At 54.2% G+C, this 27,301-nt stretch overlaps 1 protein-coding gene and 1 long non-coding RNA gene across 2 annotated transcripts; one reads left to right on the forward strand and one right to left on the reverse strand.

Moving 5' to 3' along the window:
- Positions 1 to 487: 487 nt before the first annotated feature.
- On the reverse strand, positions 488 to 2,916 carry LOC129051797 (uncharacterized). The gene is made up of 3 exons (XR_008516290.1): positions 2,805 to 2,916; positions 2,266 to 2,388; positions 488 to 576 (listed from the first exon to the last, which is right to left on the reverse strand). It is a non-coding gene; the product is annotated as an uncharacterized LOC129051797 (long non-coding RNA).
- Positions 2,917 to 18,590: 15,674 nt separating this feature from the next.
- Positions 18,591 to 26,908, forward strand: KMT5C (lysine methyltransferase 5C). Its single transcript, XM_024238405.3, has 9 exons — positions 18,591 to 18,702; positions 20,645 to 20,897; positions 21,066 to 21,231; positions 21,593 to 21,702; positions 22,532 to 22,695; positions 22,830 to 22,849; positions 25,002 to 25,138; positions 25,289 to 25,476; positions 25,746 to 26,908. Exons 2-9 carry the CDS (start codon positions 20,788 to 20,790, stop codon positions 26,237 to 26,239), a joined length of 1,389 nt encoding a protein of 462 aa, XP_024094173.1. The 5' UTR covers positions 18,591 to 18,702; positions 20,645 to 20,787; the 3' UTR covers positions 26,240 to 26,908.
- Positions 26,909 to 27,301: the final 393 nt, after the last annotated feature.

A 27,301-nucleotide genomic window follows, 5' to 3' on the forward strand; every position in this document is an offset into this window, starting at 1 on the left:
GAGTCAGACCTCTAGGCCCTCCTTCCTTAGACTCCGGAGTCCCTCCTGCCTCTGACACTTACAAGGTCCAGACCCCAAGATAGCCCAGCCCGCAGGGACAGGAACAGGTAAGCCTCACATGCTGGGCTCTGCAGGAGAATGAGAGGGGCTGAAGCTGGGCCCCTCTCTCTTTTCTCTCTCTCTCTCTCTCTCTCTCTCTCTCTCCCCCCTCCCCTTCACACCTGAAGAACCAGCCCCTTGAGGAGGGCCCAGGTGCATGAGATTGTGGCCTTGGCCTCTGGGCCCCCATTGGCTCTCAGGTAGAAGTCACGGGTGGGGGGTCTGATCTAATCGGCCAGCTGTCCTCCACTCCAAGCAATCTCTCCACCTGTTTCAGTGTTCAGTCCTAGCTCACACATTCTCCTGCTTGGGGAGTTTCTCCCTGCCCTCCCAGCACCTCCATGCACCTCCCAGCCTCCAGGGCCTCCCCAGGATGCTCACCTCTCCAAGCTTCCTGGGGCTCTCAGTCCTGGAGCTGGGGCTGGGTGAGCTCAGGGAAGAAGGGTTGGCATTCGGGGTGGGGCTCAGGCAGACATCCTGCAGAGGCAAAGTCCAGGCTGCAGGACTGCTTGGGTCCTTCGATCTGACTGCCACTTCCTAAGGGCTCTCTATCCCCAAACCACCGTGTCCTGTCTCCTTAGAACCTCACAGGCAGCACGTTAGCTTTGGGGGACCCTAATTTCCTTCCTCCAGCTTTGTGTATTCAACATCCAAACTCTCAGCCCTATCCTCCCCTGGACTCAGATCTGAGCCTCCACCCTTGGGGACCCAGGAGTCCAAGTTCCAACTCCTTCCTCCTTCCCCAAAATGCAGGAGTCCAGGCCCCCAGAACTCTTCCCTTAGACACAGAAGTCCCAGCCACCTCCTCTCTCAGTATGCCACCTCGTTTCTTTTAATGGACATAAAATCCACATAACATTAGCCATTTTAAAGTGTACAACTCGGCCAGGTGCAGTGGCTCATGCCTGTAATCCCGGCGGTTTGGGAGACTGAGGTGGGCAGATCACCTGAAGTCAGGAGTTCGAGACTAGCCTGGCCAACATTGTGAAACCCCATCTCTACTAAAAATGCAAAAATTAGCTGGGTGTGGTGGCGGGAGCCTGTAATCCCCGCTACTCCGGAGGCTGAGGCAGGAGAATCCCTTGAACCCGGGAAGCAGAAGTTGCAGTCAGTCCAGATCATGCCATTGGACTCCAGCCTGGGTGACAAGAGCAAAACTCTGTCTCAGAAAAAAGAAAAAAAAAAATGTGCGACTCAGCGACATTGGTGCACTCCCAATGTTATGCAACCATCGCCTCTTTCTTTCTTTTTTTTTTTTTTTGAGACAGTCTCCCTCTGTCACCCAGACTGGAGTGCAGTGGTGCAATTTCGACTCACTGCAACCTCTGCTTCCTGGTTTCAAGTGATTCTCCTGCCTCAGCCTCCTGAATAGCTGGGATTACAGGCCTGCGCCACCATGCCTGGCTAATTTTTGTATTTTTAGTAGAGATGGGGTTTCACCATGTTGGCCAGGCTGGTCTCGAACTCCCGACCTCAGGTGATCCACCCGCCTCAGGCTCCCAAAGTGCTGGGATTACAGGCGGGAGCCATCGCGCCCAGCGCCTGTCTGGTGTATTTTATGCTCAGTGTAATGTTTTTGAGATTCATCCATGTTGTGGCATGTATTAGTGTTTCATTCCTTTATTTTTTATTTTTATTTTTTAAACAGCCGGGGTCGGCCAGGCAAGGTGGCTCACGCCTGTAGTCCCAGCACTTTGGGAGGCCGAGGCAGGTGGATCACCTGAGGTCAGGAGTTCGAGACCAGCCTGGCCAACATGATGAAAACTCGTCTCTACTAAAAATACAAAAAAAAAATTAGCTGGGTAGCCAGGCACGGTGGCTCACGCCTGTAATCCCAGCACTTTGGGAGGCCAAGGCAAGCAGATCACAAGATCAGGAGTTTGAGACCAGCCTGGCCAACATAGTGAAACCCGGTCTCTACTAAAAATACAAAAATTAGCCGGGTGTGGTGGCGGGCACCTGTAGTCCCAGCTACTTGGGAGGCTGAGGCAGGAAAATCTCTTGAACCCAGGAGGCGGAGGTTGCAGTGAGCCGAGATCGCACCACTGCACTCCAGCCTGGGTGACAGAGTGAGACTCTGTCTCCAAAAATAAATAAAATAAAATAAAAAATAAATCCTGTCCCAGTGGGGCTGATAGAGAGCAAAGCTCTCCAAGTTCTCCTCACCCCTTCTGCCGCCAAATGCCTCTCGTCTGGGTCTCGTCTTCCTCCTTTCGCTTCTTTTTCCGGAGGTCTCCGTTTGCCCAGACGTGAATCTGAGCCATCCCCTGCCCTCAGGGGGGTCCCTGTCTGTGGGCAACACATATGATCAGCGGGTGACAGCTCCTCTAAAGGAAGTCACACAAGGCTATGAGGGAGTCCAGGGGAGGGAGGGGTCCATGCTACCTGCTCCTCCGTCGGCCCTCAACACTGTTCTCCTGCCCTGCCCTGCCCTGCCCTGCCCTGTGTTTGCCACCTGGCTGGTTCCCACTTCTCTTCCAAAAACATAATAATAATAAAGATGAGAAAGCCCAGGTGATCCTAAGGAAGACTTGTCCCCACTCTGAGCCTCCATACCCAACTCAGTGTCCTGGCACAAAGATGAGTTTGGCTCACTGGTGTCCCCACGGTGCTTATATGACCTGCTTGGGCCCTCCCTGGGAGGATAGGGGACAGGCCTCCAGCCTGCCGGGCTACTTTCAAGTTGGGAATTAAGCCCCACTCACCGGCCATGGGTAGGTTGGGTGTCTGGAGCCTGAAGGATCCTTCCAGAAGCTAGGGCTGCTGGCCTGGCTCAGCTGAGGGGAAGAGGCTGTGCTTTTCCTCTGAGAAAGATGACGTTGCACTTTCATATTGAGGAAACCGCTTCTGGTTGGTGGTGAGGACTGGTTTTTAGTTTTATTTTTATTTATTTTATTTTATTTTTTATTTTTGAGATGGAGTTTCGCTCTTGTTGCCCAGGCTGGAGTGCAATGGCTGGCGCAATCTCAGCTCACTGCAACCTCCGCCCCCTGTGTTCAAGCGATTCTCCTGCTCAGTCTCCCAAGTAGCTGGGATTACAGTCATGCACCACCACACCTGGCTAATTTTGTATTTTTTTAGTAGAAACAGGGTTTCTCCATGTCGGTCAGGCTAGTCCCAAACTCCTGACGTCAGGTGATCCGCCCGCCTCAGCCTCCCAAGTGCTAGGATTACAGGCGTGAGCCACCGCGGCCGGCCTATTTTTATTTTTGTATCCCTAGATGTCTACGTCCTCTGCCTGGAAGTTTCCCCAGGGAGGGGATGTAGATGTCTAGGAACACAGAGGTCTCAGAACCTTCCCCAGGGAGGGGATGTACACCTCTAGGGATAGACAGGTCTCGGACCTCTGTTTTCTTGTCTGCAAAACAAGGATCATGATGGTCTGCCCTCATGCAATTGTGAGGGTTTGTTGGGGTTATCCACGTAAGACCCTAAAAGACTGCCTGTCTGACCGGGCCCAGTGGCTCACGCCTGTAATCCCAGCATTTTGGGAGGCTGAGGCAGGTGGATCACCTGAGGTCAGGAGTTCGAGACCAGCCTGGCCAATATGGCGAAACCCCGTTTCTACTAAAAATACAAAAATTAGCTGGGCGCGATGGCGGGTGCCTATAACCCCAGCTACTCAAGAGGCTGAGGCTGGAGAATCACTTGAATCCAGGAAGTGGAGGTTGCAGTGAGTTGAGATTGTGCCACTACACTCCAGCCCGGAGGACAAGAGCGAAACTCCGTCTCAAAAAAAAAAAAAGAAAGAAAGAAAAGAAATGCAAGAGATTGACTGGGGATGAGGTTGCTGAAGGATAAAGGAGGAGAAAGGCCAAGCGCAGTGGCTTAAGCCTGTAATCCCAGCACTTTGGGAGGCCGAGGCGGGCAGATCACGAGGTCAGGAGTTTAAGACCAGCCTGGCCAATATGGTGAAACCCAGTCTCTCCTAAAAATACAAAAAAAAAAAAAAAAAAAAAAAGGAGGAGAAAGACCAGGAGTGGCTGGGAGAGACTTCAGACTGCGACGTGAGTGGGTCTGGGTCTGACCTGGAGAAAGGAGACGGGGGAGAGTGGAAGAATCACAGACCATGTGCAGTTCTGAGAACCCCGGTCAGGTCAGCTGGGAGATGTGGTGCAAAGATCACCCATACGCAAGTCCATGGAGACCGAAAGCAAGTCAGTGGTTTCAAGGGATGGAAAGAGGGGAGGATGAGAAATGATTGCTTAATTGGAGTTTCCTTATGGGGTTATGAAACTGTTTTGGAACTAGATAGAGACGAAGGTTGCACAACATTGTGAATGTGCTAAATGACACCGAATTATACTTTAAAATGCTTAGAGTGGTCCGGGCGTCGTGGCTCACGCCTGTCATCCCAGCACTTTGGGAGGCCAAGGCAGGCGGATCACGAGGTCAAGAGATCAACGCTGGTGCTGGGAAAACTGGCTAGCCATATGTAGAAAGCTGAAACTGGATCCCTTCCTTACACCTTATACAAAAATCAATTCAAGATGGATTAAAGACTTAAACGTTAGACCTAAAACCATAAAAACCCTAGAAGAAAACCTATGCATTACCATTCAGGACATAGGCATGGGCAAGGACTTCATGTCTAAAACACCAAAAGCAATGGCAACAAAAGCCAAAATTGACAAATGGGATCTAATTAAACTCAAGAGCTTCTGCACAGCAAAAGAAACTACCATCAGAGTGAACAGGCAACCTACAAAATGGGAGAAAATTTTTGCAACCTACTCATCTGACAAAGGGCTAATATCCAGAATCTACAATGAACTCCAACAAATTTACAAGAAAAAAACAAACAACCCCATCAAAAAGTGGGCGAAGGACATGAACAGACACTTCTCAAAAGAAGACATTTATGCAGCCAAAAAACACATGAAAAAATGCTCATCATCACTGGCCATCAGAGAAATGCAAATCAAAACCACAATGAAATACCATCTCACACCAGTTAGGATGGCAATCATTAAAAAGTCAGGAAACAACAGGTGCTGGAGAGGATGTGGAGAAATAGGAACACTTTTACACTGTTGGTGGGACTGTAAACTAGTTCAACCCTTGTGGAAGTCAGTGTGGCGATTCCTCAGGGATCTAGAACTAGAAATTCCATTTGACCCAGCCATCCCATTACTGGGTATATACCCAAAGGACTATAAATCATGCTGCTATAAAGACACATGCACACGTATGTTTATTGCCGCATTATTCACAATAGCAAAGACTTGGAACCAACCCAAATGTCCAACAATGATAGACTGGATTAAGAAAATGTGGCACATATACACCATGGAATACTACGCAGCCATAAAAAATGATGAGTTCATGTCCTTTGTAGGGACATGGATGAAATTGGAAATCATCATTCTCAGTAAACTATCGCAAGAACAAAAAACCAAACACCGCATATTCTCACTCATAGGTGGGAATTGAACAATGAGAACACGTGGACACAGGAAGGGGAACATCACACTTCGGGGACTGTTGTGGGGTAGGGGGAGGGGGGAGGGATAGCATTGGGAGATATACCTAATGCTAGATGACGAGTTGGTGGGTGCAGCGCACCAGCATGGCACATGTATACATATGTAACTTACCTGCACATTGCGCACATGTACCATAAAACCTAAAGTATAATAATAATAATAATAATAATAATAATAATAATAATAAAAGAAAAAAAAAGAGATCAACACCATCCTGGCTAATATGGTGAAACTCCGTCTCTACTAAAAATACAAAAAAATTAGCCGGGCGTGGTGGCGGGTGCCTGTAGTCCCAGCTACTCAGGAGGTTGAGGCAGGAGAGCGGCAGGAACCCGGGAGGCGGAGCTTGCAGTGAGCCGAGATCGCGTCACTGCACTCCAGCCTGGGCGACAGAGCGAGACTCTGTCTCAAAAAATAAATGAATAAATAAATAAATAAATAATTTAAAAATTAAATTTAACTTTTTTTTTTTTTTTTTTTTTTGAGATGGAGTCTTGCTCTTTGGCCCAGGCTGGAGTGCAGTGACGCGATCTCGGCTCACTGCAAGCTCCGCCTCCCGGGTTCAAATGATTCTCCTGCCTCAGCCTCCCGAGTAGCTGGGACTAAAGGCGCGCGCCACCACACCCGGCTAATTTTTTTTTTTTTTTTTTTTTTGTATTTTTAGTAGAGGTGAGGTTTCACTGTGTTAGTCAGGATGGCCCTGATCTCCTGACCTCGTGATCTGCCCGCCTCGGCCTCCCAAAGTGTTGGGATTACAGGCGAGAGCCACTGCGCCTGGCCAAAAAATTAAATTTAATAAATTAATAAATAAACACTTTAGCACATTGACTTTAGAGGTGTCCACATGGGCAGAAATGGCCAGGCTCTACTCCCCAGCCCATGCTTAGTCATTGGTCCAGTCTGCATAAAAAGAATGTAATATCAATCCAAATCAAACACTGCTGAAGGTGCTACTGCTGGAGGCTGGAGACCAGCTGAAGTCCTCCCTGCTAATCAAGTTCTTTCACGAAGGGAGTGCCACCTGGCTACCGTACTTGCCCAATATCACTCAGCTACTGAGTGGAGCGGCTTGGGTCCGTCTGGCTGTAAAGTCTAGTTCCTTCCTATGTGCTATGCAATGCCCTTGAATATCCCTCCCTATCTTCACCCCTCCAACCTTCTCCTGAAACACCCATTTATCTGTGCATATGTTCATGCCTTTGTGTATTTCTCCAGCTTGTTATTTCTCCACTCATCCACCCACCTGCCCATCCGGCCAGCCATTCGCTCATATGTTCTTTTTCTTTTTTTTTTTTTTTGAGATGGACTTTTGCTCTTGTTGTCCAGGCTGGAGTGCAGTGGCGCGATCTCGGCTCACTACAACCTCTGCCTCCCGGGTTCTAGCAATTCTCCTGCCTCAGCCTCCCGAGTAGCTGGGGTTACAGGCACCTGCCACCATTCTACCTAGAAGTAGAATTGCTGGGTTGTATAGTAACATTTTTAGGAACTGCTAAACTACTTTCCGCAATGTTTACACCATTTGCACCATTTTACATTCCTGCCAGCAGTGCATGAGGGTTTCAATCTCTCCACACCGGCAACAGTGCCTGGTATTATCGGTCTTTTTAAAATTACATTACAGTCTTTTTTAGGGACGAGATCTGGCTTTGTTGCCGAGGCCAGAGTTCAGTGACTATTCACAGGTAGTATCATGGCACACTACAGACTCGAACTCCCGGCCTCAAGAGATCCCTTTGCCTGGCCAGGAGTCACACCTGTAATCCCAGCACTTTGGGAGGCTGAGGCAGGCAAATCACTTGAGGTCAGGAGTTGGAGACTAGCCTGACCAACATGGCGAAACCCCGTCTGTACTAAAAAAAAAAAAAAAAAAAAAAAATTAGCTGGGCATGGTGGCACATGCCTGTAATCTGAGCTACTCGGGAGCCTGAGGCAGGAGAATGGCTTGAACCTGTGAGGCGGAAGTTGCAGTGAGCCGAGACCGCGCCATTGCACTCCAGCCTGGGTGACAGAGTGACACTTCATCTCAAAGAAAAGAAAAGAGAGATTCTCCTGCCTCAGCCTCCTGGCCTCAAGAGATCCTCCTGCCTCAGCCTCCTGGCCTCAAGAAATCCTCCTGCCTCAGCCTCCCAGGTAGCTGGAATTACAGGCCTGTGCCACCGTCCCCCACTTGATGTGTCTTTCTGATGGTAATCATTCTGGAGGGTGTGAAGTGGTGTCTCTTTGTGGGTTGAATTTGTATTGCCCTAGTGACTAATGATGTTGAACATTTTTCCATGCACTCATTGGCAATTTGCATATTTCTTTGGAGAAATGTCAGATCCTTTGTTCTTTTTTGAAATTAGGTTGTCTGTCTTTTTATTATTGAGTCGTAAGAATTTTTTTTTTTTTTTGAGGTGGAGTCTCACTGCATCACACAGGCTGGAGTGCAGTGTCATGATCTCAGTTCACTGCCACCTCCACCTACCAGGTTCAAGTGATTCTCCTGCCTCAGCCTCCGGAGTAGCTGGGATTACAGGCGCCTGCCACCATACCAGGCTAATTTTTTTTTTTTTTTTTTGTATTTTTAGTAGAGACAGGGTTTCACCATGTGGGCCAGGCTGATCTCGAACTCCCAACCCCAGGTGATCCACCGGCCTCAGCCTCCCAAAGTGCTGGGATTGCAGGTGTGAGCCACCGTGCCCGGCTTAAGGATTCTTTGTGGTTTTTTTTAGAAGGAGTCTTGCTCTGTTGCCCTGGCTGGAGCGCAGTGGCGCGAACTCGGCTCACTGCAAGCTCTGCCTCCCAGGTTCACACCATTGTCCTGCCTCAGCCTCCCGAGTAGCTGGGACTACAGGTGCCCGCCATCACGCCCAGCTAATTTTTTTTTTTTTTTTTGTATTTTTTAGTAGAGACGGGGTTTCACCGTGTTAGCCAGGATGCTTTTGATCACCTGACCTCGTGATCCGCCCGCCTCGGCCTCGCAAAGTGCTGGGATTACAGACGTGAGCCACCGCGCCTGGCCAAGGATTCTTTATATATTCTGGATTATAAGGCGATCATTATCAGATATAATGATTTCCAAATATTTTCTCCCATTCAATGGATAACAATCCTCTTTTGACCTAATATTCCCTCTTTTCTTCAGGATCTGACTTCTTGCATTGTTGTGGTTAGTCATTGAATCATTCAGCAATTTTTTTTTTTTTTTTTTTGAGGCTGAGTCTTGCTCTGTCACCCAGGCTAGAATGCAGTGGCTCAATCTTGGCTCACTGCAACCTCTACCTCCTGGGTTCAAGCAATTCTCCTGCCTCAGCCTCCCTAGTAGCTGGGATTACAGGTGCCTGCCATCACACCCGGCTAATTTTTGTATTTTTAGTAGAGACAGGGTTTCACCATCTTGGCCAGGCTGGTCTTGAACTCCTGACCTCGTGATCCACCCGCCTCAGCCTCCCAAAGTGCTGGGATTACAGGCATGAGCCACCACGCCCAGCCTCATTCAGCAAATCTTTATTTCATGCCAGTGATATGCCAGGCACTGCTTTTTGATATTGAGACTCAACTCTGAACAAGACAAGGGTCCTGCCCTCCTGGCACTTATGTTCCAGCAATAAACTAATAAATAAAGAGATATGCAGTGGTAGCCAGGGGGAGGTAACCTGTGTAGCCACCAGGGGCCCCATTCTCAGAAGCGACTTGCACTGATTTAAAGCTCTGCTGGGCGCAGTGGCTCACACCTGTAATCCCAGCACTTTGGGAGGCCGAGGTGAGTGGATCGCGAGGTCAGAAGATCGAGACCATCCTGGCCAACATGATGAAACTCCATCTCTACTAAAATACAAAAAATTAGCCGGGCGTGGTGGGACCTTACCAAGGTGAGCGGTGGGAAGAATAGTTCCAAAAAGGTGAGAGAGGTAATGAGGGGAAAAATTGGGTGGGGCCAGGGGGCCATTGTAAAAAAGTTAGATTTTTTTTTTTTTTTGAGACGAAGTCTGGCTCTGTCACCCAGGCTGGAGCACAGTGGCGCGTTCTCGGCTTACTGCAACCTCCGCCTCCCGGGTTCAAGTGATTCTCCTGCCTTAGCCTCCCAACTAGCTGGGATTACAGGTGCCCGCCACCACACCCGGCAAATTTTTGTATTTTTAGTAGAGACGGGGTTTCACCATGTTGGCCAGGCTGGTTTCGAACTCCTGACCTTGTGATCCGCCTGCCTTGGCCTCGCAAAGTGCTGGGATTACAGGCATGAGCCACTGTGCCAGGCCTAAAAAGTTAGATTTTAATCTAGGTGTGTGCTAATTAACCACAGCCACTCCAGAAAACAGTAAACATTTACTTCACCTGGTTTTTATGGGTCATAAATTTCAGAACGGCTTAGCTGAGCGATTCTGGTTTTGGGGTGCTTGGAAGGTTGCAGTAAGACATGGACCTAGGCTGCACAGCCACCTGAAGGCTTGATGGACACCGGAGGATTATTGCCGGGGTGGCCCAAGCACATGGCTGACCAGCTAGCGGGAGGCCTCGGTTCCTCTCTGGCTGCCGGCTTGAGGCTTCAGTTCCTCAAAACATGGACCTCTCCGCAGGGCAGCTCCAATGTTCTCTCTCTCTCTCTCTATATATATATATATTTTTTTTTTTTTTTTTTTTTTTTGAGACAGGGTTTCACTCTTTGGCCCAGGCTGGAGTGCAGTGGTGCAATCTTGGCTCACTACAACCTCCGCCCACGGAGTTCAATGATTCTTCTGGCTCAGCCTCCCAAGTAGCCGAGATTACAGGCACCCGCCACCATGCCCGGCTATTTTTTTTTTTTTTTTTTTGTACTTTTAGTAGAGACAGGGTTTTGCCATTTTGGCCAGGCTGGTCTCGAACTCCTGACCTCAGGTGATCCACCCACCTCGGCCTCCCAAAGTGCTAGGATTATAGGTGTGAGCCGCCGCGCCCGGCCTGCAACGTCCTCTTGACACGGACATCCCAGAGAGGGCAAAGTGAAAGCCACAGAGTTTTTTTAGGATCTAACTTTTGACACGCCATCATTTTTGCAATATCCTGTTGGTTACACAGCTCAGCGCTGTTCAAGGTGGGAAGAGCTACACAAGGATATGAATCCCAGAAGTGGAGGATGGGGAGCCGGGTGTGGTGGCTCAAGCCTGTAATCCTAGCACTTCGGGAGGCTGAGGTGGGTGGATCACAAGGTCAGGAGTTCGAGACCAGCCTGACCAACATGGTGAAACCCCGTCTCTACTAAAAATTCAAGAATTAGCCGGGCTTGGTGGCGCACACCTGTAATCCCAGCTACTCAGGAGGCTGAGAGAGGAGAATCCTTTCAACCCAGGAGGCAGAGGTGGCAGTGAGCTGAGATCGCACCATTGCACTCCAGCCTGGGCAACAGAGCGAGACTCTGTCTCAAGAAAAAAAAAAAAAAAAAGAAATGGAGGATGGGGGGTCATTGAGGGCCATTTTGGGAGCTACCACAAAATATCAATTCATTGCAAAATTGGAGCAGGAGAATGATGAGGTGTGTATGTGTGTGTATGCAATCATATATGTATATAGATATAGCTATATAGGTCCCTGTGTGTATATAAATTAATATATAGTATACAATAAGTCTACTTATAGGGCCAGATACAGTAGCTCATGCCTGTAATCCCAGCACTTTGGAAGGCTGAGGCAGCAGGAGTTCAAGACCAGCCTGGGCAACATGGCAAGACCTAATCTCTACAAAAAATGAGAAAGCCAGATGTGGTGGTGCATGTCTGTGGTCCCAGCCACTCAGAAGGCTGAGGCAGGAGGATGGCTTGAGCTCAAGAGGTCAAGGCTGCAGTGAGCTAGGATCACACCACTGTACTCGAGCCTGGGCGACAGCGTGAGACCCTATTTAAAACAAACAAACAAAAATTATTGAATATTTGACCAGGTCCCCACTGAGGCTGAGCCTTGGAATCTGTATTTTAATCACATTCCCAAGGTGACTTTGACTCCCCACACTCCACCTTTTTTTCTTTTTGTGTGTGTAGTTCAACACAAAAAAACACCAAATTCACCATTTTACAGCCAGACGCCGTGGCTCACATCTGTAATCCCAGTGTGTAGGAGGCTGAAACTGGAGGATTGCTTGAAGCCAGGAGTTCCGGACCAGCCTGGGCAGAATAGGGAAATCCCATCTCTACAAAAAATTTAAAAATTAGCCGGGTGTGGTGGCATGTGCCGGCAATCCCAGCTACTTGGGAGGCTGAGGTGGGAGAATTGCTTGAGCCCAGGGGAGCAAGACTGCAGTGAGCTATGATTATGTCACTCCAGCCTGGGTGACAGAGTGAAACCCTGTCTCAAAAATTAATTAATGGATTAAAATTTTCATTTTAATTACTTTAAAGTGTACAACTCAGTGGTAGGTACATGAGCAATGTCGTGAGGCCATGCCGTGAGTTATGATCACACCACTGCATTTGCACCTGGGTGACAGAGAGACGCTTATATGTGTCTCTAAATATATATATACCATTTTAACTATTTTATTTTATTTACTATTTTATTATTTTTTTGAGGCGGAGTCTCTCTCTGTCACCCAGGCTGGAGTGCAATGGTGCAATCTTGGCTCACTGCAACCTCCGCCTCTTGGGTTCAAGTGATTCTCCTGCCTCAGCCTCCCGAGTAGCTGAGATTACATGTGCCTGCCACCGTGCCTGGCTAATTTTTTGTATTTTTAGTAGAGATGGGGTTTCGTCACGTTGGCCAGGCTGGTCTCAAACTCCTGACCCCAGGTGATCCCATCACCTCAGCCTCCCAAAGTGCTGGGATTACAGGCATGAGCCACCATGCCCGGCCCCATTTTAACTGTTTTAAAGTGTACAGTTCAGTGGTATTAGGTACAATCATCACCACTATCTACTTCCAGAACTTCTTCATCATCCCAAAAGGAAAGCCCGTATCTGTTAGCAGTCACTTGCCCCAGCCTCTGTCAACGCGAATTTGCTTTGTGTCTCTAGGGATTTACCTACTCTGGATATTTCATAGAAATGGCGTCGTACCGAATGTGGCCTTTCGTCTCTGGCTCTCTTCACCTAGCATGATGTTTTCAGGGGCCATCCGTGTCCCAGCATGAGTCATTCCTTCTTATTTTATTATGCCACCTGAAGTCTGAGACCCACCCCGCCAGCTTTCAGCAGCTGGTTTCTTTCTGGGCAGTGTGGCCCAGAGCTTGAGAGTGCAAAGTGCACGAGACTCTGGAATCCCATGACTTGGATGTTAATTCTGGGCCAGTTACATCATCTCTGTAAGCCTCACTTTGCTTATCCGTAAAATGAGCATTATAACAGCCCCTCCCTCACAGGGCTATTTGCAAAGTGGCTGCTGTGTAGTAAGAGTTCAGTAACAGCTTTCATGTTATTCTATGTTGTGAGAGATTGAGAGATGCTAGAACTGGTCCAACCATCTCCTACTGTTGGACATTCTTTTCTGTGTGTGTGTTTTTTTTTTTTCGACATTTTGCTCTGTCGCCTAGGCTGGAGTGCAGTGGTGTGATCTTGCCTCACTGCAAACTCCGCCTCCCGGGTTCAAATGATTCTCCTGCCTCAGCCTCCTGGGTAGGTGGGATTACAGGCGCCCACCACCACGCCTGGCTAATTTTTGTATTTTTAGTAGAGACAGCATTTCGTCATGTTGGCCAGGCTGGTCTTGAACTCCTGACCTCGGAGGTGATCTGCCCGCCTCGGCCTCCCGAAGTGTTGGGATTACAGGCGTGAGCCACCGCGCCCGACCTACTTTTCTGTTTTTTAAACAATGCTGAGTGATATGATTTGGCTCTGTGTCCCTACCCAAATCTCACCTTGAATTTTAATCCCCATAACCCCTACATGTCAAAGGCAGGACCAGGTGGAGGAAATTGAATCATGGTGAACCCCCATGCTGTTCTCGTGATAATGAGTGAGTTCTCAGGAGGTCTGAAGGTTTTATTTTTATTTTATTTATTTATTTATTTATTTATTTATTTAGAGATGGAGTCTTGCTCTGTTGTCGCCCAGGCTGGAGTGCAATGGTGCCACCTTGGCTCACCAGGACAACAGAATAAGACTCCGTCTCAAGAAAAAAAAAAAAAAAAGAATAAAACCCTGGAAGTGGAATTGGTGGGTCAAAATTTTATTTGTATTATGAAATATTTCTGACTTACAGAAAAGAACAGACAGTAGCCAGGCGCGGTGGCTCATGCCTGTAATCCCAGCACTTTGGGAGGCCGAGGCGGGTGGATCATGAGGTCAGGAGTTCAAGACCAGCCTGGCCAAGATGGTGAAACCCCATCTCTACTAAAAATACAAAAAAATGAGCCAGGCGTGGTGGTGGGCACCTATAATCCCAGCTACTTGGGAGGCCGAGGCAGAGAATTGGTTGAACCTGGGAGGCAGAGGTTACAGTGAGCCGAGATCAGGCCACTGCACTCTAGCCTGGGCAACAGAGTGAGACTCTGTCTCTAAGAAAACAAAAACAAACAAACAAACAAACAGAAAAGAACAGACAATAGGCCGGTCGCGGTGGCTCACACCTGTAATCCCAGCACTCTGGGAGACCGAGGCAGGCAGATCACCAGGTCAGAAGATCGAGAACATCCTGGCCAACATGGTAAAACCTCGTCTCTACTGAAAAAAAAATACAAAAAAATTAGTCGGGCGTGGTGGCAGGCGCCTGTAATCCCAGCTACTCGGGAGGCTGAGGCAGGAGAATGGTGTGAACCCGGGAAGCAGAGCTTGCAGTGAGCGGAGATCGCGCCACTGCACTCCAGCCCGGGAGACAGAGAGAGACTCCATCTCAAAAAAAAAAAAAAAAAGAAAGAAAGAAAGAAAAAAAGAACAGACAGTAAATATAATGAACTGATGAACTCATGTCAGTGGGATTGAAAATCAAATAACTAAAAAAGAAAGAAAAGAGGCCGGGCACGGTGGCTCACGCCTGTAATCCCAGCACTTTGGGAGGCCAAGGCGGGTGGATCACAAGGTCAGGAGATCGAGACCATCCTGGCTAACATAGTGAAACCCTGTCTCTACTAAAAATACAAAAAATTAGCCGGGCGTGGTGGCAGGCGCCTGTAGTCCCAGCTACTCGGGAGGCTGAGGCAGGAGAATGGCGTGAACCCAGGAGGCGGAGCTTGCAGTGAGCTGAGATCGTGCCACTGCCCTCCAGCCTGGGCAACAGAGCAAGATTTTGTCTCAAGAAAAAAAAAAAGAAAAGAAAGAAAGAAGGAGGGAAGGAAGGAAAGAAAAGGAAAGAAAGAAAGAAAAGAAAGAAAGAAATGCAGTTTTGTTACAGGTGTAGTTAAAAAAAAAAAAAGAAAGAAAGAAAAATATAATGAACTCATGGATTCCACCGCAGGGCTTAAACAAAATTTCAAATACCAATGTCCTGTGTAGCTTTCCCGATTGCATTCTTCCCTCCCCACCCTTAGGGGCGGCCGCTTCCCTCCCCCATCCTGTGTTAGTCATGCCCTTCACGTGTGTATCCTTTTGCAACATGTATCCACATGCAACCATTGTTTTGTTTTGCTTTGTTTTGTTTTTTGAGATGGAATTTCGCTCTTGTCGTCCAGGCTGGAGTGTAGTGGCGCAATCTCGGCTCACTGCAACCTCTGCCTCCTGGGTTCAAGCAATTCTCCTGCCTCAGCCTCCTAAGTAGCTGGGATTACAGGCGCCCGCCACCATGCCCGGGTAAGTTTTTGCATTTTTAGTAGAGATGAGGTTTCATCATGTTGGCCAGGCTGGTCTCAAACTTCGAACCTCAGGTGATCCACCGGCCTCAGCCTCCCAAAGTGCTGGGATTACAGGCATGAGCCACCGTGCCCGGCCATTGTATGTGTTTTAAAACTTCGTGTCAATGGCATTGTAGACTTCTGCAACTAGGGATTGTCCCAGGTGATATATGGGACACTGGTGCATCTACTTTCAGTGACCTGTGGTGTTCCCCTGTATCAATATACCAGGATCCATGTTTCCATTCTTCGGGTGATGGAAACCATTTCCAGTTCCTCACTGTTACAAACACGATAGCGAGCATTCTTGCGTTTATCTCTTTATTCCAAGTCGGAGAGTTTCTCTAGAGTGTACACCCACCCACTAGTAGAAGGACTGTACTTCATAGACACTGATACGACTTTTCCAGTTAGCTGAGGTTTCTATGAAGTCCTTTATGCTTGCCATTTCCCCCTCCCTGGGTAAGGCTGCTTTTCTCTTATGGAGCTGGTCACCTGTCTCTCCCCACTGATGACCAGAGAGTTACAGTAGGCATCACCTTGCTCTGGTATGGCCACCTCTGTCCACCTCTGTCTCCTCTGGCTGCTCCGTGGCAAGTCCCCAGCCCCAGTTCCCTTCTGCCGGCATGGTCCTGGTCAAAGTGATGGTCCCGAGAAAGGTGTGGTCGACTTTAGCTGTAGTGGTGCCTGCCTGAGTTAGGGGGTATTTCAGAGCTCACGAGAGATTAGGGAGGTAAAGCATGGGGCTAGGGGATAGTCCTTGTTGGAGAAGAAATAGCATGAACAAAGGGTGGAAAGCTGGAAGCCAAACAAGTGTATGGTCTTTGTTTTATAGATGGGAACCCGAAGCCCAGAGATGGCAAGTCACTTCCTCAAAGTGACAGAGCAACGCAGAGACTGTCAGCTTCATCCTTATTGGTTGGTCATTCATACATTCATTCAGTACATATTAACAAAGTGCCTAGGCCAGGCATGGTGGCTCACACCTGTAATCTCAGCACTTTGGGAGGCTGAGGTGGGTGGATCACCTGAGGTCAGGAGTTCAAGACCAGGTTGGCCAACATGGCAAAACCCCACCTCTACTAAAAATACAGAAACTAGCTGGGCGTGGTGGTGGGCACCTGTAATCCCAGCTACTCAGGAGGCTGAGGCAGGAGAATCACTTGAATTTGGGAGGCAGAGGGCCGAGACTGCACCACTGCACTCCAGCCTGGGCGACAGAGCAAGACCCTCTCTCAAAAAAAAAAAAAAAAAAAAAAGAGAGAGAGAAGGGAGCATCCCTTGAATGAGCCCCTAGAGAGACCCTGTCTCTACAAAAAATTAAAGGATTAGCTGAGCATGGTGGCATGCGTCTGTGGTCCCAGCTACTCAGGAGGCTGAGGCTGGAGGATCGCTTGAACCCAGGAGGTTGAGGCTGCAGCGAGCCATCGTTGCACCACTGCACTCCAGCCTGGGCGACTGAGGAAGACCCTGTCTCAAAACACAATACAGGCCAGGCACGGTGGCTCATGCCTGTAATCCCAGCACTTTGGGAGGCTGAGGTGGGCGGATCACCTGAGGTCAGGAGTTCGAGACCAGCCTGACCAACATGGTGAAACCCCGTCTCTACTAAAAAAAAAAAAAAAAAAAAAAAAATTAGCCAGGCATGGTAGTGCATGCCTGTAATCCCAACTATTTGGGAGGCCGAGGCAGGAGAATCGCTTGAACCTGGATGGCAGAGGTTGCAGTGAGCCGAGATTGCACCATTCCACTCCAGCCTGGGCAACAAGAGGGAACTCTGTCTAAAAAAAAATTAGCCAGGGGTGGTAGTGCATGCCTGTAATCCCAGCTACTTGGGAGGCTGAGGCAGGAGAATCGTTTGAACCTGGGAAGCGGAGGCTGCAGTGAGCCGAGATCACTCCACTGCACTCCAGCCTGGGCGACAGAGCGATACTCTGTCTCACACACAACACACACACACACACACACACACACACACACACCAAAACACCAAAAACAGCACACCAAAACAGCACCCACTCTGTGCCATGCATTGTTTTAAGTGCCCACGATTTATAGCTGTGCAGTGGACCGCATGTCTGACAGTGATCCTATAAAATTATAATACCGAATTTTTACGGTACCTTTTCTATGTGTAGACACACAAGCGCCTACATTGTGTTACTGGACAGTAACATGCTGCACAGCTGTGTGGCCCAGGAGCCTCTGGCCACCTTACAGCCCAGGTGCCAGCAGCCCTGCCACGTAGGTGCGAGTGATGTTGCTCTAGGATGTTGGCAGGATGACGACATCGCCTGAGCACGCACTGCCCAGATGGTATCAGTGTCGTTAAGGGAAGAATGGCTGTGGCGAAACAAACAAACAAGCAAACAAAGACCGCCTGTTCTGAGTGTGGAGCTTATTATTCTGGGCGTAATTATGATGAATTGTTAGTTACGTTTGCCTCTAGGATTGAGGTAGGCGGTGATCCCAATTAGGGGGTGCCCCAGGGGAGCGCCCCAGGAGTCAGGGCTTGTCTCAAAAGTCCCCACTCCTTCCTCAGCCTCCCCTCCATCCGACCCCGTTCATATCGCGGGAAGGTCCCGCAGAGTGCCTGTGGATACTCCCAAAACGCAACGGTGTAAACGGAGAGGGAGGGAGAGAGACAGTGGTCTGGAAGGGAGAGAGACTGAGGAGCCCTTTGTAGCCTGGCAGAGCTGTCAATAAAGCTTCGTCGCCTTGGTAACCGCAGACCTCGCGGGGCGGGAGGGGAGAGGGATGGCGGTGCGCGCGCATTCACCGCCTCCCTCCGGCCCGCTCCGGCTTTCTCCCTCCTGCGGCAGAAGCTTTCCTCGGAGAAATAGAAAAGGGAGGCCGCGACTCTACGGTGATGGACGGAGGCCTTACCCAATGGAAAAAGAAGTTGTCCCAAGGCTAGCCAATCACATACGAGTACTGGAGCTGGCAGAGCCCGCCCTCTTTCCACTTGGACCTGAATAACCCGACCCAAACCGAGTTTCGCCCGGAGCGACTGCGCTTTCGGCCAATGAGTGCGTCGATTTCGGGCCGCAGTTGGAGAGGAGGCGGGACACGTCTCCATGGCAGCGACTAAAGGACAGCGATGTGAACCACTGACAACAGTTCGCGGCGTTTGACGGCGGCGGGGGCGTGGCGGGATTTTATCTGTGTATTGACGAGGGCCGGGCGGGGAGGGAAAGAGTGGGGCTTGGCCAATGGGAGCTCCGTGAGCTTCGTAGCAACGGAGGAGTGGCGGTGGCTGTGGCCAATAGAAAGCCTCAGTGGCCTTGGCGGGGTGGGCCCGGAGAGCAGATGGGAGGTGCGGCGACAGTGTTTGACGAGAGCCGAAGGAGGCAGTGGGAGGTGTTGGCGGCGGCGGCGCGGGCGCCTGAGGAGGAGGAGGAGGAGAAGCGGGTGAGGGGCGGCGCGGGGCCCGATCTCTGAGCCCCTTCACGGCCCCAGCCCCGCGCCGCCTTGGCTCCCCAGTCGCCCCCTGCCCCGACTGCCCCCCACCCCGCCCGGCCCCTCCTCGTGTCCAGGCGCCCACGTCTCGCGGCCCCTCGCCGGGCCTCGGGCCCCGCGGCACTGCAGCCTCCTTCCTGTGCTTCCTCACCCGGGCCCTGACCCCCTTCTTACGTCCACGGCCCTCCCTGCATCCTCAGGGCCTCTCCCTGACCTCCTGTCACTCTCCAGGCCTCTCCCTGCACCCCCAGGCCTCCTCCTGCACCCCCCAGGGCCTTTCCCTGACCTCACCCTCCAGGCCTCTCCCTGCACCCCCAGGTCTCTCCCTGCACCCCCAGGCCTCTCCCTGCACCCTCAGGCCTCTCCCTGCACCCCCAGGCCTCTACCTGCACCCTCAGGGCCTCTCCCTGACCCTGTCTCACCCCCGGGCCCTCCCTGCACTCTCAGGGCCAATCCCCGACCTCCTCTCATCCTCCGGGCCTCCTCCTGGACCCTCTAGGTCTCTCTGTGCCCTAGAACCTCTCCCTGACCCCTCAGTCCCTCTCCTGGCTCTCCCTGGAACCTGAGGTCGGCCTCTGACCCTCCAGGTCCCTTGCCCTGGGCTCTCACCGCCTACCCAGGCGCCTCCCTGGGCCCCCAGGCCCTTCCCTAGGGTCTCCCTTTCCTGGATCCCCCTGGGCCCCACCAAGCCCCGTCTGGATCCTTGGGCCCCTGTCCGCCCTCTCAGGCCCTTCACTCACTGGACACCCAGGATCTTCGCCATCCCTGGACCGCCCCCCGACCCAGGGCTCCCATCTGGCTCCTCCCTGAGTCCCTAGGCCTTTCCCCGCTCTCTGTCCTCCCTGGCACTCCCATCCCTTCCTCACACCCCTCTGAGCGCCCCCAGGCCCGGCTGCAGCCTTCTCCCTCCCACAGCCCCCTGCCGTGCCCACCGCTGTGCGTTTCTGTCCTTGCCCCCAGCCCCCTCTCCAGCTTCCCCACTGTCCCTGGCGCCCTCCCGCAGCGCCCCCTCTTTATCTCCCGCAGCCTCGCAGTCTGTCCCCGAACCCTCTACAGCCGTCTCTGCAGCTCCCGCTCCTTGGCCTGCCCCATCTCCTCCTCTCCCGGGCGCAGATGAGCCTGGGGCGCCCCGGTGCGGGGAAGAGGCTGGCCCTCCGTCCGGGTTAGGGGTTTGGGTGGTTTTCTTCATCTCTCCATTCTCTCCCGGCTCCGCTTTAAAAAAATGTTTTTGTAAATGTTGACCTGTGCTGCCTCCCCATAGTCTTCCTTTGCTCCCCTCCCCACCCCCGCTTTTGTCCTCTGAGCCCCCTTCCCCTGGAATCCTTGGAGAGGGAGCAGGTGCTGGGATCCCTCCCCAGCCCTCCCTCCCGCCACCCGCCTCCAGGCTGCCTGGGGCTTCACCCGGAGCCTCCTGACCACTCCCGAAGGCTGCCGGGGAGGCAGGGGGCGGAGACCGAGGCTGGGTCGAGGTAGGGGTGGAGGGCGGGACCTCGGGCTGGCGGGAAGCTTTGACTTTTCCTCCTTGAGGGCTAGAGGTGAAGCGGCTCCCCACGGTGCTAAGCCTTTAGGGTGATCCCGGCTGCCAATCAGTCAGCCTTCCCTGGGCCCACAGAGATGTGTGTGTGTAGGGGGTCTCTGTGCACATGGGCAGGAGCATCTGTGTGTGTCAGTCTGAGTGTGCATGGGTGTGCCTGGTGCCCATGCGTGCGTGTGCATGTGGGGGTTGTGTGTTTAGGGGGGGCCTGTGTCTGCGCTGCAGAGCAAGAGGGGGTAGAGATGCTAAGGTGATGGCTGACATGGCTCTGGGGTTTCCCTAGTCTCAGAAGTACTTGTTGCGTTCCATCTTCGCCAGTGGCCTGGTGAAGTCAGCACTGCTTTTCCCCCCATTTTGCAGATGAGATTTTGGGGCTCACCAGCGTCCCCCATGGCTTCTGAGTAGCGCGGGAGTGGAGTCAGCACCAAGCCAGGCTCCCCGCGCCTGCCTTGCCTTCACCTGCTCCTGCTCTCTGCCAGAGGCAGCATGGTCCGCAGGGCACCATGGGGCCCGACAGAGTGACAGCACGAGAACTGTGCGAGAACGACGACCTGGCCACCAGCCTTGTCCTGGACCCCTACCTCGGTTTCCGCACCCATAAGATGAACGTCAGGTGAGGCAGCCTGGGGGCGAGGGTGGGCCCAAGGGGTCAGGACCCCTCCTCTTGCACCGCTGCCGCCCCTCAGCCCTCTCCTCAGCCTGGTCCTCCCCTCAGCTCCAAGTGGGGGTTGGGGCCGGGGCCCGGGAAGGCGCTGGGACCCAGGCATGCCCTCTCCCCCAGCCCTGTGCCCCCCCTGCGGCGACAGCAGCACCTGCGCTCAGCGCTGGAAACTTTCCTGAGGCAGCGGGACCTGGAGGCTGCGTACCGGGCCCTGACGCTGGGAGGCTGGACGGCCCGCTACTTCCAGAGCCGGGGCCCGCGGCAGGAGGCTGCCCTCAAGACCCACGTGAGGGCGCCCTCCCCTCCCCCGCCCTCACCGCGTGTCCTCCCCGCTCACCGGGCCTGGTCCCGCCTGGCAGACGCTCTAGAGTCCCTCAGCGCAGCCCCTGGGGCCCCCTGACTTCCTAGCCCCTGGGACCATCTGAGGCAAGGCTCAGAGAATCCTAGGAGAGGAGAGTTGGGGGGGCCCTCTGAGATGTAGTCCAACCTCTTCATTTGATGGATGAGGAAACTGAGGCCCCGAGAGGGAACATGAGGCCCCCAAGACCACACAGTGAGTCAGCGGCACGGCAGGCCTAGAGTCCTGGAGAGAGAGGGCCAAAGATGCCCCTGCCCCGCCTCCTCACCCCCACCCTCACCCTCACCAGGTCTATCGCTACCTCCGTGCCTTCCTGCCGGAAAGTGGCTTTACCATCCTGCCCTGCACGCGCTACTCCATGGAGACCAACGGGGCCAAGATCGTGTCCACTCGCGCTTGGTAAGAGGGCAGGACTCCCTCCGGGTATCCTTGGAGGAGATAGAGCTCAGAGGGGACAAGAGAGACCCTCTGTTCATGGACTGGCCAACCGGGGAAAAGAGAGGTGCCTGGTCCTCTGGGCATCCTAGGAAGGTGGTGGGGCTAATCCCGGAAGACCTTTGTGGCTACTGTGGTGCTACTGGAGCAGGAGACACCAGATGTGACCCCAGGGTTCCTGGGGCTTCGAGGAAAGAACTAGGCTTCTGCTCAGGGCTGCACTGTCCTCACCTCCTCGTGACCTGAGCCCCCACCACGTGTTAAACACCCCTGAGTGCAGTGAGGAGCCCCTGCCCCTGCCCCTGCAGGGTTCACAGTCTGGTGGGGAGGCGGGTGGCAGACAAGTCAACATACAGTCATTGGTCCCAGCTGGTACACGCTGCAGGGGAGCTGTGAGGAATGAGCAGGTGCTCCCAGGGCGAGGCTCACACTGAGAGGGGAAGCACCAGCCTGAGGGTCTGGTGGGGCGAGTAGGGGGTAGTCCAGGCAGGAGGGAATTGGGGGCAGGAGGTGCTATGAGAGCGAGGGGAGAGAAGGGGGGCTGTATCTGCTGTGTGCGTGCTGTCCTGAAGGCTTTCAGCAGAAGGGTCCTGTGAGGCTGTGGGCTGGAGCAGGGAAGCCCACCCAGGCGGGAGGGGAAGAGGGAGATCTGGAAGACTGGATCGCCAGTAGCCAGCACCAGCGCACAGGAGTCCCTGCTTCCTGGGTGCCTCTGTGCCGGAGGCCCGAGTACCCCGAGCACCTGCAGGAGGCCAGGCATCGCCCACAGCCCCGCCCCCTGGCCTCTTGGCAGGAAAAAGAATGAGAAGCTGGAGCTGCTGGTGGGCTGCATTGCAGAGCTGCGGGAGGCGGATGAGGGGCTGCTGAGGGCCGGTGAGAACGACTTCAGCATCATGTACTCAACACGCAAGCGGAGTGCTCAGCTGTGGCTGGGCCCAGCCGCCTTCATCAACCATGGTGAGGGTCAGGCAGGTGGATGGGCGGGACGGGACAGAGCCAGGCGGGGCTGGAGGGATGTAGTGGGAGGGTTCTGCAACTGAGCTGCTGAGCTCATCGACCTCTCTTCTCTCTCCTGCCCCGACTGGCTCCAGACTGCAAACCCAACTGCAAGGTAAGTCCCTGGGACTCGGGAGGAGTGGGCACGCGGGAAGAAAGGGTGCCTGTGGCCTGGGGAAAGGGTTTTTGGTCAGTAAAGAGCCAAACGCTGGCCAGGTGCGGTGGCTCACGCCTGTAATCCCAGCACTTTGGGAGGCCGAGGAGGGCGGATCACGAGGTTAGGAGATGGAGACCACGGTGAAACCCCGTCTCTACTAAAAACACAAAAAATTAGCCAGGCGCGGTGGTGGGCGCCTGTAGTCTCAGCTACTCGGAAGGCTGAGGCAGGAGAATGGTGTGAACCCAGGAGGTGGAGCTTGCAGTGATCTGAGATCGGGCCACTGCACTGCAGCCTGGGTGACAGAGCGAGACTCCGTCTCAAAAAAAAAGAGCCAAATGCTGCCCCATGTCTCCATGGCTTCCCATGGGTCCTGGAAGGAGCAGAGTGGGTGTTTGCTCACAAGGCTACCAGAAAGGAGGAAGGGGTTCCAGCTTGGCCAGAGTTGCCCGGCTGTTTATGCAGTTGCGCTGGAACCCTGGTTGCCAGCTGCTGGCCATCTTTCTTCTCTGAAAACCAAGCTGGGAGCTGTGCCAATTTGGACAGGGAGTGTGGCAGGGAGGCAGGGCCCTGTGGTGGGAGCCCCCGGCCTTGCAGGGAACAACGCAGGCAGCTGTAGTAGCAGGAGCAGGGAGGCCAGAGAGCCCCAGGGGCTAGGACTCAGGACGCTGTCCAGACATGCCCAGGAGAGGCCGCTGGTTGTCCTGTAGCCCGGAAGCGGAAGGAATGAGGAGGGTTGGCTCCAGGGCGGCATTGAGGGTGCATCCTCTGGAGCACAGACCTCGGTGGGGCACCCCAGGAGGCATGACAAAGGGGTCCAGATTTTCAGCTCCAGAGTCAGAACTGAGTTGGGGTCCTGGCTATGCCACCCCTGGCCTTTGGTTTTTCATCTCAGATGGGGTTGGTGAGGATCTGCCCAGGAACTCTGAGGCTGGTCAAGTGTGCCGGAGGGTTTTGGACAGCGAATGCGTGGCCCTGATCTGACAGCACACACAGACGCTGGGGGGGATGGAAACAAAAGGCGGCATTCGGACAGGCTCTGCAGGCGGCATTCAGACAGGCTCTGCAGGTGCCATGCTGGGCATCGACGGAGGAGCAGAATTTCCCTAGGTGTTAAAGGAAATCAGGGGCAAAGAAGGGCGTCTAGCAGGACACGGCACACCAGAGGTCTAGGGGTGCCCAGTGACGGCTTTGGTCGGGCAGCAAGGCCTTGTGGCCCGGGCCAGCGGGCCACGGAAGCTCCCCCAGGGCGTATAATGGGAAGCTTGGTTTTTAGGTCACCCTGGAGGCCCATGTGCAGGAGGCTTGGCAGGAAGGGGAGAGGCTGTAGGCAGGGTGGCCACAAAGAGGTGATGAGGGGCTGACTCCAGTAGGGGTCTCAGGGAGGCGAGGAGGATGAGGATGCGGGAGGTGGCACACTCAGGAGGAGTGGCCGGTTGGTCTGGGGGCCGTCAGGCAGGCATGTGGCGAGGGCTACTCCCAGGCAAATGTCAGGCTTGAGTGGATGGGTAGATGGACAGTTGGGTGGACAGTGGTCATGCCCCCTTCTAGACGGGGAACAGGGAGGGAGGCGCAGCTGTGTGGGGCCCAGGAGGAGCCTGTGGGGCAGCTCCTGGGTGAATGATCCCAAAGGCAGGGCCAGAGCACACGCGGATTGGGCTGTGGAGTGGAGGCGGGCCTCAGAGAAGTGGGGGCGGTCCATGGCAGGCAGAGCTCGGACCTCAGCTGCCAAGGCTCAGTCTGGCAGGGGGCAGGCAGCTCAGGAGGGGATGGGCTTGGGTGTGGCAGAGGAGGTGGGGCTTGGCACGGGGCCACAGAGGCTGGAGGGAGCGGTCACCACTGCTGGCACTGCACGCTGCCAGAAGGTCAGGTTAGATCATCGTCCTGCAGGGAGGGGTGGAAACCAGCCAGTGGGTGGATTGTCCAGGGGCTACAGGCAAAGGACAGGCCCTGGGCAAGGCAGCCGCCTCGGAATGCCACTTTTAGGGGCTCAGCTGTTGCCCCATTCCAGGAAAGGATGCTCAGGGCCAGGGTGCCCGGCCAGGCGTGGCGAATGGGTGAGACCTCCCCTGTGCCCTGGGCCAGGGCGCTGAGTGGGCTTGGCCCTCAGTTTGTGCCTGCAGATGGGAACGCAGCCTGCGTGAAGGTGCTCCGGGACATCGAGCCCGGGGACGAGGTGACATGCTTCTACGGCGAGGGCTTCTTCGGTGAGAAGAATGAGCACTGTGAATGCCACACCTGTGAGAGGTGGGACCGGGTGAGAGGCGGGTGGGTTCGGGGCGTCTGGGCTTCTTGAGCCCAGAAACGCACCCTCGGGGCCCATCCCTGAGTGTGTCCAACCCCAGCCTCTCATCTCCCCTCCACCCGGCCTCATCTCCCCTTCACCCGGTCTCCCAGGAAAGGTGAAGGAGCTTTCCGAACCAGGCCTAGGGAGCCTGCGTTGCCACCACGGCCCCTGGACAAGTACCAGCTACGTGAGACCAAGCGGCGGCTGCAGCAAGGCCTGGACAGCGGCAGCCGACAGGGCCTGCTGGGCCCTCGGGCCTGCGTGCACCCGTCCCCACTGCGCCGGGACCCATTCTGCGGTGAGCACCCCTCCCTGCCATCCCGGCAGCCCCTCCCCTTTCTGCTCCTGGTCATCTGTCTCCTTTCTTCTGAGCTCTCTGCCTAGCCTGGAACCCTCCGTCCCACCCTCAGTCCCTGGCAGCCCTCGCTGTTGAGCAGTTCTGCCCACATCATTCCTCTGGGGAGCGCAGGGCAGAGCTGCCTCCTTGTCCAGAGGAGGACCGGCCCAGCTTGCACTGACTTCACCTCTCCTTTGTTCCTCCTCTCCCTGCCACCTGGGCCTTCACAGCCGCCTGCCAGCCCCTGCGCCTGCCAGCCTGCAGCACCCGCCCAGACACCTCACCCCTCTGGCTCCAGTGGCTGCCTCAGCCCCAGCCCCGAGTGCGGCCCCGGAAGCGCCGACGGCCCCGGCCCCGGAGGGCCCCAGTGCTCTCCACCCACCACGCTGCCCGCGTCTCCCTGCACCGATGGGGAGGCTGTGGCCCCCACTGCCGCCTGCGAGGAGAGGCCCTGGTGGCCCTGGGCCAGCCTCCCCACGCCCGCTGGGTCCCCCAGCAGGACTGGCACTGGGCCCGGCGCTATGGGCTGCCTTACGTGGTGCGTGTGGACCTTCGTCGCCTGGCCCCAGCCCCACCAGCCACCCCAGCCCCTGCTGGGCCCCCAGGCCCCATCCTGATCCCGAAGCAGGCCCTCGCCTTCGCCCCCTTCTCCCCACCCAAGCGCCTACGGCTTGTGGTCAGCCACGGCTCCATCGACCTGGATGTCGACGGTGAAGAGCTGTGACAGGCCGGACGGGGAGGCCCAGCAGGGAGACAGGGTCTGTCTCCTAGCTGCTCCCCAGGACCTCCAGAAGGAGCCCTTGGACCTCTGGGAGGAAGCTGACCCTTGACTCCAGCATAGCTCTGACCCTGGAATGGGGTTGGTTTGGACACCCCCAGGGATCTGACCCCTGACCCTTTGTGACTGCTGACCCCTGAGCCACTCCCACTCCCACAGGGAGCCCTGGCCATTTGCTGCCCTCCCCACCCCTGCCCCAGCCTCAGGACTGCAGGAGCCATCCGCCTCCCTCAGCCCCTTCCTCCCCAGGGAGCAAAGCCATAAGGGGCAGGGGCCACCCCACGGCGTCTCCCCAGAAGTAGAGGCCTCAGGAGGAGGTGGAACTGATGTAGGGGGTGGCACTCCCCAGAGACTGCCCTCACGAGGGGACTGGGTTCGCTCTCAGCTCTGCAGCTGTCTGCGGTGGGGGGAAGGTTGGGGGGTGTCTGGGGGCATGTTCCCCTCACCACCCCCCGTGGGTCTCAGGGAGGCCGGGTGCGACCTCATCTTTCTCATGGTGCTATCCTGGTGCTATTGGGGGGGAGCTCCCTCCCCTCCCCACACCAGAAAGGGGTATGTTGGGGGATTGGAAGCACTTGAACTTTTTATTTTATTAAAACCTTGTTATAAGCAGTACCCTTGGCGGTTTATTTTTTTGGCTTATGTTTTGAAGGGATGTGAGGAGGGTGAGTCCCTCAGCTGTGCTGGTGAGAGGGGGAGGAGGCAACCCAGGCCTTTGGCCCTGAGAGCTGTCGGGAAAGGGATTTGGGAGGGTGATGGACTAGGGGACTGAGACTGGAGCCCCATCCCCACTCAGGCTGTGCTTGTAAAAATGCCTTCAGACCCATCCTCTCCTAGGAGGGGGTCCTCCCATTTTCCAGGCGAGGTCAACAAGGTTTAGCAAGCAGAGTGACTTGCCAAGGCCACGTGGGGACTTGAGGGCCCTTCTCCCTTCTCACGCTTCTCAATGAGATGCCCCTCCCACATCTCACTCCAAAACAGAGAGAGACTGCTGGGGTCCTGGCTGAG

The sequence above is a fragment of the Pongo abelii genome, chromosome 20 (assembly GCF_028885655.2).
Source record: "Pongo abelii isolate AG06213 chromosome 20, NHGRI_mPonAbe1-v2.0_pri, whole genome shotgun sequence".
In the NCBI taxonomy this organism is placed as follows: domain Eukaryota; kingdom Metazoa; phylum Chordata; class Mammalia; order Primates; family Hominidae; genus Pongo; species Pongo abelii.

What these genes read in the sequence shown, in the direction of transcription:
- KMT5C (XM_024238405.3), top strand. Translation starts at nt 20,788, where the DNA reads ATGGGGCCCGACAGAGTGACAGCACGAGAACTGTGCGAGAACGACGAC. An exon ending in ACCCATAAGATGAACGTCAG is followed by an intron (nt 20,898 to 21,065) that starts GTGAGGCAGCCT and finishes CCTCTCCCCCAG; the next exon opens with CCCTGTGCCCCCCCTGCGGC. An exon ending in GAATGCCACACCTGTGAGAG is followed by an intron (nt 25,139 to 25,288) that starts GTGGGACCGGGT and finishes CCGGTCTCCCAG; the next exon opens with GAAAGGTGAAGGAGCTTTCC.